Source organism: Homalodisca vitripennis, chromosome 2, assembly GCF_021130785.1.
Source record: "Homalodisca vitripennis isolate AUS2020 chromosome 2, UT_GWSS_2.1, whole genome shotgun sequence".
Taxonomy (NCBI): domain Eukaryota; kingdom Metazoa; phylum Arthropoda; class Insecta; order Hemiptera; family Cicadellidae; genus Homalodisca; species Homalodisca vitripennis.
Window position 1 is genome coordinate 212499117 of NC_060208.1, and position 9521 is coordinate 212508637.

A 9521-nucleotide genomic window follows, 5' to 3' on the forward strand; every position below is an offset into this window, starting at 1 on the left:
GAAGTACTGTGAAGCAACCGAGTTTTCTACACATGACGTAGTATGGTAGGAAGGGTTGATTCAATCTGAATATTGAATTTAGCTCCAGTTCACCTTTATTTTATTGCAGTGACTAGTATCTGGGAGACCCAGATTCCAGGAGTGAAAGTCTGAGACAGCGTGCAATATTGGTATTTTTGATACAAAATATTATTTAAAAACTCGTAACTTATTTATTAATAAGGCTATCTATCTGCCTTTTTTCAAATACAAAGTATGACAAAAATGTTTAAATAACCAGTAATTGAAGTACTACTGATCAGCCGATAATGAATGAGGAGTTTCTGCAAATTCAATTGCCGGACCCTGTCGATCGATTCTCGAATCAGGATCTTTGATTGAGATCGGCTATGACACATCTCTAGTTATAATCATTTTGCCACAACTTATATTTTAAACATAAAATTTCTGAGACAAAGCATAAGACCAAATTGTAGTTTTTACTACACATGATTACACTCCTATGAATATCTTGAAAATCTTTTTCAAATAATCAATCAGCTGAATAAAATAACTTTCTGGTATGACTTACAGAGCAATAACTTCCTGGTTCTCAGGATTAAAGTGTATCCAAGAGTAGTGAACAGGAGATCCTTCTTGAGTCTTGAGTGTGAGGTGTAGCTTTCGAGTATTGCCATCTTCTAAATCCGAGAACACATCCTCCGGTATCACATACCTGTCAAGACGCAGGTAAAATGTCTTACTTTGGTGACAAATAATGTAGTAGAACAAAAATGCTTAAAGCAAAATATTTAAAAACAGTATTACATATTTTAAACACCACCTAAATTTTTTTATAAAAACAAATTTTACAAACTATGCACTTCAGTGCTTTGATTATTTTATAAATTATAATTAATACGCTTTTTACTTTTTCTTGTAACGTTTTGAGTTGCCTGTTTAATAAAAACACAAGTATGAATTTTTTTCTTTACAACTATAACAAAAATTTCTAACACTAAAAATCATATTGATGTGTATTAAATACATCTTAAAATGAGACGTCTCTCTTAAATCACAAATAAGGACGTAAATGTTCTTTTAGGGTTAATGTTGTTCCTTCGGAGCTAAAATCACGCACAGTTGGCTCTTAAAGGTGTTTTATTTCAGCATAAAAAAATACCTTTCGTTACAAAAACCTTAAAAGTCAAGAATATAAATTTCAAAAAAATGTTCAATAATGACATTCTTACTAGTATCTGCAAGCGATTTCATGCTAGTCTGATATGATCTTGTGGATGTTGTGTATAAATGTAAATGACCAAGCACTTTGGAAGTTAGTCATACCTGAAGGGTTTACCAGCAGTGATAGCCTGTCTGGGGAGTTTGAAGTTTATGGTAGGAGGAGTGTTTTCTGCAGTGACAACTTCCACTGTCTGTTTCGTTGTGGCCTCCAATGGAGGAGGAGCTGTCGTCAGGGCCTCGGTCGAGGACTGTTCCGAAGAACTCTCCACCACCTGAGGGTCTGTCTCCTGTTCACAGGCAAAAGAGTACTTGTCAAAGATCTACAGAGTCAGGACTATTTCAGAGTCCAGGACATAATGTGGTCACAGTCAGATAAAGTAAAAGTAAATGTTTAAAATAAAAAAGTTGGGCCATAAAATAAGATTTTCCATGAACAAATTGACAATCTGAAGAGAAGTTAAGGATTTAAATTCATCTAAATATACAACTTCACCTTTAATTGAGGTAATTTTTATAAAAATCCATACAGAGAATTCACTTTTTACAAATAAATACCATTACAAGAAAAGTTCCTATTGTAAAAGATGTTTTTTTACAACACAAACTACTGTGGCTGATACTACATTTCAAATAAAAAATTGTATGTCGCTAGCCTCTCCATTACAAAGCTTTTACAAAACAATTTTATCTCTAAACTAGTAAAGCTATAGATACCACACTTTGCATATAGACTGTAATAAAAAGAGGAAAACTTATCAAAATAACTGTGGGATTTGCTTTAATATTAAAATACTGGCATGGGTCATAAATGTTTAAACTCGAATACCGGAAAAATACCAGTATTACAAAAAATTACAAGATATCATCTATTTTGCAATTTTTATTACAATTCCAGTGGTATTTCTTCAAAGCAATCAGTCAACGCAAAACCAAGCTCAACCACTCTAAAGGTATACTTGCACAAGCCAGGAGCAACAAACATTTCACAACAGCTGATGCCTCTCAACTGACAAATGTTTCTTGCTTCCGGCTTGAGCAAGTGTACCTGTTAGCCACAGAAGTTTGGGACATCCTTATCTGAACACCCTGTATATCAATCTGCATTTCAACAGCTTTTCTAATTCTTTAACCCAAAAATCAGTCACACAAACAAATTTGTTATTGGCTACCATTATTGAAATTGTTGTTAAAAAGTCAATGAATAGTTTGTCCAAAGCAAAACAAGACACAATTGGAGGTTAGGTATTCTTGTTAGGTTAGGTCATATTAAGGTTCATGTTAGATTAGGTTACATTAAGGTTAGGTTACATTAAGGTTAGGTTATGCTAAGGTTAGGTTAGGTTAGGCTAGGCTAGGTTAAGGTTAGGTTACGTTAACATTAGGTTAGGTCAAGTTTAATGCCAGAGTAGGGTTATTATTACCTGAGGGGTTGGCATTTCTGGAGTGACGGATGGCTCCACTTGACTTACAACCGGAGTCGGTGCCACAGAGAACTCTTCTACTTGACTAGCAGTGACTAGAAGTGTGGGGAACACAGCAGGCCTCTCCGGGTCCTGGCAACAGATCATTGGTGAGTTACTGAGTATCTCTATACTAAAATGTGTATATATAATCCATTACCATTTTGAGGTGGTTAACAACTATAAAACTAGATGTATTGTGTTGTAGTTTTACCCACTGTAACCTCTGGGTGTTAACACATCCCATTCTTAACTTTGGTCACACATTTCATCCCATTTCTTCACACAATTACAAATTTGACATTATATTTTCTAATCTGTCTATGTATTAAATAATAGCTAATTCTTTTCAATAAGTATAAAGAACTATTGCTACATTGACATTTATACCAATCTATACTATAAAGCTAATTTCAGGTATTGTGATATTTCTACAATTTCCTTTTCTTTGTTTTTTTACAACTCTTATGAATAAATATTATTACATTTGAATCCTACATAAATAGCAATTTAAATATTAGCTACATTGTTATTCTAGTTGTACAGCTAATATTGATTATGAACTTATATGCACAATTCTATACAATGCTATATTTTGCATCACCCATGTTCCTAATTATTGTTCAAATGTAACAATATTGTGATAGATAATGAAATTGGACTTGCTGAGTGCTACCAGTATTTTGATTCAACAAAACACATTCCATTTTTACACAAATTTTTACAAACAGTGAATTTGTGACATGAGTTGAGGAGACTATTATTGTCTTCAATTTGAACATTTATATAGAAAATAGGACCCTGCTAATAAGCTCTGTTCATTTACCAGTGTCCAAGCAATTTAAAGTGTATGGAAATAAAACAATAAATTAAATTAATATTTAAAATTTATCTCAGAAAGATACAAATATTCTTTTAAAACCAGTCTAATTAAATTATGGTAGACAGGTTGCCTAGAGAAACTTACGTAGGTCGGTGTAGGCATGATGGTAGCAAACGGTGCAGGACTGGTGAGGAGACTGGTGTACGTGGGTTCTATAGAGGCTGGCAGCTCGCCATGGTGGTGTCTGTGAGGGTGGACCACAGTGGGCACGGTGGTGGATGGCTCAGCAAACACTGGTGAAGCTGCGATCGGCACCACCCTCGATTCGGGAACCGCCTCCTCAACACCAGTCTCTGCAGGGACTGCAACTATCTCCTCCTCCAGGGTATCAAGATCCTCCAGATCGTTCTCACTGTCACCTGACCCTACCACCTAGAAAAATCATGATTTGAAAACAAAATGGCAAATAGAAAATCATAGTTGATATGGTCAATTGTTTTTAATTTCAAAGCTTTTCTTGTAAAAAAATTTCACAGGCTTCAAGAATTATAAAACATTACATCATAAATAGTTTCAAGTAAATTCATTTAATATTAAAACAAAATTTTCATTAAATTTAATAGTTGCCATTAAATTCTATAAGGCCTGTGGAGCAGAGCTCAAAAGTCAAGATTCCACAACCCTTTCTCAATAAGCATCTATGTTGTAATATGAATCTTATGCTCAATTCCATGACATTTGTTTTAGTAGTAACCATGAAATATTTGTCTAAAGAGGTGAAGTGGGGTGCAGTAACTGCCCATATGGCCAGGCTTGCAATGATGTGTCTCGCACAATAACAAATAACTATTTGAAATATTTTGGCAGTGTGAATCAAGAGACTTTGCTGTAAACTGTTGTTCTGATTTATCCTAGGTACAATATTAATTATGAAATTGATGGAAACAAATATTGTGTCTGCTTTAAAAGTTGTAAATATTTGATTACCAATTTTTTGTAAACCTAGCTATTTTAGAGTATTTATTTTGTAAGGGTATTAAAAAATACTACTCAAAAAACAATATTTTTAAACTGTAATTTTTTATTTAACAATACCCTAAACTCCCATTTTTTTCGGGTTTAACAAATAACTTTTTGAAATATTTTAGACTTACCCTCACAAAATTCAAAGAACTTTTACAGGAGCCAGTGATAAAGAAAATTCCTTACAAATGTAGCTTTTATAGCTATCATCCACTCACTATTTGATGTTACTACACAAGTGACCGCAATATTTCATATTTACTTTAGGAAATCACTAATTACAGGAAATACCTAGAAGATAACAAGGGTTCTGAGAACTGTTTTAACTTTTCTAGAGAAAAATGTGTACGAACAGAAGTATGTAGTATTTGTAGACAAAGTAACTACAGATATAATACGATTATGTACCTGCCGTCTGTGCCTGAATGGCGGATTCGAGGAGCTGACTGTGAGATGCCATCCGATGACAGGAAACTGCAGAACCTCTGCCAGCGTGCCGTCATAGGCGTCATGCTTCACCTGTTGTACTTGGGACGAGTATTTAGGCAACACTTTCCCTCCACAGCCAACCTGCAATGGCATATTGACCTTCAATGTTGGACTTGTTTGTTTACGAACATGCAGCTATAAACTGAGAAAATGTGTAACAACTAACAACTGAATTTAACATGTAGTTAGCTTATGAAGATGGAGCCTATATTGGCTTTTCTTAATTTAATCACTTAATTTAAAAAATCACAAACAACCAATCACAACAACTTTTTATTTTATGAGGCCTTTCGATAGCAAGGCTATCTTCTTGCGATATATCACAAAACTACATTTGTTTACTTAATAACTGTGATTTTAATATTAATTTGTCCTGTGTGGTGTAGTGTGTAAAATTAATCTAAATCATTACTTGGAATTACACTACGTACATTTTTAAAATCATTTTTGTACTTTTCGTCAGTGTGATACAGAATTTTTTACTGGTACATCTTCTTGATTTATTACATTCTGTGTTTGCTTGATTTATGTAATGGGATTCCCATGCATTTAAAAAGCTTGGTGTATTAACACGTTTTAATAATTTTAGTGTTTTAATACAGTGGTGTGCTGCTGCAGATTTTTTCTTTTTTGTTCAATTTAATGTGGAGGCAATGCTAATAAATCTTGTATGAATTTTTCTTTTTGTCTGTCAATGTATTTCTTACTGTCGTCATCACATTTTATTTTATATATGCCTGATTTAATGTTAATTTTGGATCATCTTTTAGATTTTTCAATTTACTCTTCAAGTTACTTTTTGTTTTATATGTGACGTTAGTGTTTTAATGTTTTTTTAAGAAATCAAGCAATCACAAAAGATGTATTATTAAATCAAGAAGATAGACCAAAATACAAAATTACTATTACGAAGATTATAAATATAACTTTTAGAATTTACGTAGTATAATTCCAAGTACAGGTAAAGAACCTGTACGGCATATGTAAAAACAGGGTAAGAATTGAAGTAAAATATACGGAAACTTTTAAAACAGAGAGAGGAGTAAGGCAGGGAAGCATATTGTCACCTTTCCTTTTCAATATTATAATGGATGAAATTATTCTAGAAGTACAAGGAAACAGAGGAGCAGAAGAACTTAAGACAATATCATATGCAGATGACATCATGATATGGAAAAATAGGGAAGAAGAGTTAGAACGAGAGTTGAACAAATGGGCAAAAGTGGCGAAGAAATATGGTTTAGAGATGAACATACAAAAATGTAAAGTAATGAAAGTAGAGAGAAGGGAAGGAAATAACAAAGGAGTGTTAGTTGAAGAAAAAAGACTTGAAAAGGTGAAGGAATTCTGTTATTTAGGAAGTATCATAACAGATAGGGGCACAATAAGAGAAGATATAGGAAACAGAATATGGAAGAGTGGAAAGTTTTTCAATATGGTGAAGAAGATTGTGTGGAGTTGGAACACTGGGAAAGAATCAAAAGTATTGATGTATAAATCTTATTTCCAACCAATTTTATTATATGGAGCAGAGACGTGGACGTGGACTAAAAATGATTTAAGCAGATTGCAAGCTGCAGAAATGAGATTTTTAAGAGGGATACAGAAGACTATAAGAAGAGATAGAATAAGGAACGAAATAACCAGAGAAAGTTTGAAGGTAGTTTCACTGCAAGAGACAATGGAAAGAAGAAGAATACAGTGGATGGGGCATGTGAAGAGGATGGGAGATAATAGAATGCCCAGAATAGCACTGGAGAGGGAGGAAAGAGGAAGAAGACCAAGAGGAAGACCGAGAGGAAGATGGGAGGACCAAGTGTGGAAAGACATAGAGAGAAGGGGACTACAGAAAATACAGGTGGAGGAAGAGGAGACCTGGAATGACAGACAAAAGTGGAGGAGGCTGTGTACGACGACCCGTGATAACGGAAACGTCGGATGATGATGATGATGATGATGAATTCCAAGTAATGATTTATCTTCATTTTACACACTACGCCACACAGGACAAATATTAACATCAGATAATTCTAACTGTTATTAAAAATGAACAAATTTACTTTTGGGATTTATCTGAAGAAGATAGTCTTGCTTGCTATGCTGTACAATTACATAAAGTTAAGGATTAATAAAATACAAAAGTTCGTTTTATACATTAAAAAAATATAACGCAAAAAATATTGTTTTATTTCCATTATTTGATTATTTCTTTTCAATAGAAAAATGAAACAAGATATTACATCAAATAATAAAAAAAAAATATTTTGCCAAAAGTCTACATGTTTTTATTAAACTACTTTTGGATAGAAAAATCATCCAGACGCCATAGCACTAAAAGGATAAAAATGGTACAAGAAAATATTTGAAAATGAATAAATACCTGCCACTGGATAACTGAGGAATGGTCAGCCAACTTTCTCTTGGTATTTCCAGGACCCGCCATGATTGCTGAGTCAGTCAGCACATCTGCCGTGCTTTGGGGTATCAGACTTAATTTCTCCTGAAAAAGAATCTGAATCAGCATTGATCATTCTGTATGTGACAGATTTAATAGTATGAATCATTAAGTATCACCCGAAAATGAGTATGTTTGTATTTAGAAGGCATAATCTGAATCAGCATTGATCATTCTGTATGTGACAGATTTAATAGTATGAATCATTAAGTATCACCTGAAAATGAGTATGTTTGTATTTAGAAGGCATAATCTGAATCAGCATTGATCATTCTGTATGTGGCAGATTTAATAATATGAATCATTAAGTATCACCTGAAAATGAGTATGTTTTTATTTAGAAGGCATAATCTGAATCAGCATTGATCATTCTGTATGTGGCAGATTTAATAATATGAATCATTAAGTATCACCTGAAAATGAGTATGTTTTTATTTAGAAAGCATAATCTGAATCAGCATTGATCATTCTGTATGTGGCAGATTTAATAATATGAATCATTAAGTATCACCTGAAAATGAGTATGTTTTTATTTAGAAGGCATAATCTGAATCAGCATTGATCATTCTGTATGTGGCAGATTTAATAGTATGAATCATTAAGTATCACCTGAAAATGAGTATGTTTTTATTTAGAAGGCATAATCTGAATCAGCATTGGTCATTCTGTATGTGGCAGATTTAATAATATGAATCATTAAGTATCACCTGAAAATGAGTATGTTTTTATTTAGAAGGCATAATCTGAATCAGCATTGATCATTCTGTATGTGGCAGATTTAATAATATGAATCATTAAGTATCACCTGAAAATGAGTATGTTTTTATTTAGAAAGCATAATCTGAATCAGCATTGATCATTCTGTATGTGGCAGATTTAATAATATGAATCATTAAGTATCACCTGAAAATGAGTATGTTTTTATTTAGAAGGCATAATCTGAATCAGCATTGATCATTCTGTATGTGGCAGATTTAATAATATGAATCATTAAGTATCACCTGAAAATGAGTATGTTTTTATTTAGAAGGCATAATCTGAATCAGCATTGATCATTCTGTATGTGGCAGATTTAATAGTATGAATCATTAAGTATCACCTGAAAATGAGTATGTTTTTATTTAGAAGGCATAATCTGAATCAGCATTGATCATTCTGTATGTGGCAGATTTAATAATATGAATCATTAAGTATCACCTGAAAATGAGTATGTTTTTATTTAGAAGGCATAATCTGAATCAGCATTGATCATTCTGTATGTGGCAGATTTAATAGTATGAATCATTAAGTATCACCTGAAAATGAGTATGTTTTTATTTAGAAGGCATAATCTGAATCAGCCATTGATCATTCTGTATGTGGCAGATTTAATAGTATGAATCATTAAGTATCACCTGAAAATGAGTATGTTTTTATTTAGAAGACATAATCTGAATCAGCATTGATCATTCTGTATGTGGCAGATTTAATAGTATGAATCATTAAGTATCACCTGAAAATGAGTATGTTTTTATTTAGAAGACATAATCTGAATCAGCATTGATCATTCTGTATGTGGCAGATTTAATAATATGAATCATTAAGTATCACCTGAAAATGAGTATGTTTTTATTTAGAAGGCATAATCTGAATCAGCATTGATCATTCTGTATGTGGCAGATTTAATAATATGAATCATTGAGCTTCACCTGAAAATGAGTATGTTTTTATTTAGAAGGCATAATCTGAATCAGCATTGATCATTCTGTATGTGGCAGATTTAATAGTATGAATCATTAAGTATCACCTGAAAATGAGTATGTTTTTATTTAGAAAGCATAATCTGAATCAGCATTGATCATTCTGTATGTGGCAGATTTAATAGTATGAATCATTAAGTATCACCTGAAAATGAGTATGTTTTTATTTAGAAGACATAATCTGAATCAGCATTGATCATTCTGTATGTGGCAGATTTAATAATATGAATCATTAAGTATCACCTGAAAATGAGTATGTTTTTATTTAGAAGGCATAATCTGAATCAGCATTGATCATTCTGTATGTG

At 32.7% G+C, this 9521-nt stretch overlaps 1 protein-coding gene across 1 annotated transcript in view; it reads right to left on the reverse strand.

Moving 5' to 3' along the window:
* Positions 1 to 9521, reverse strand: part of LOC124355385 (dystroglycan 1) — a 62788-nt gene that overhangs the window by 24075 nt on the left and 29192 nt on the right. The window contains 6 exon segments of the mRNA XM_046806508.1: positions 572 to 715; positions 1327 to 1511; positions 2646 to 2777; positions 3652 to 3939; positions 4939 to 5100; positions 7400 to 7519. Of these exon segments, the coding sequence (XP_046662464.1) occupies positions 572 to 715; positions 1327 to 1511; positions 2646 to 2777; positions 3652 to 3939; positions 4939 to 5100; positions 7400 to 7519 (1031 nt within the window).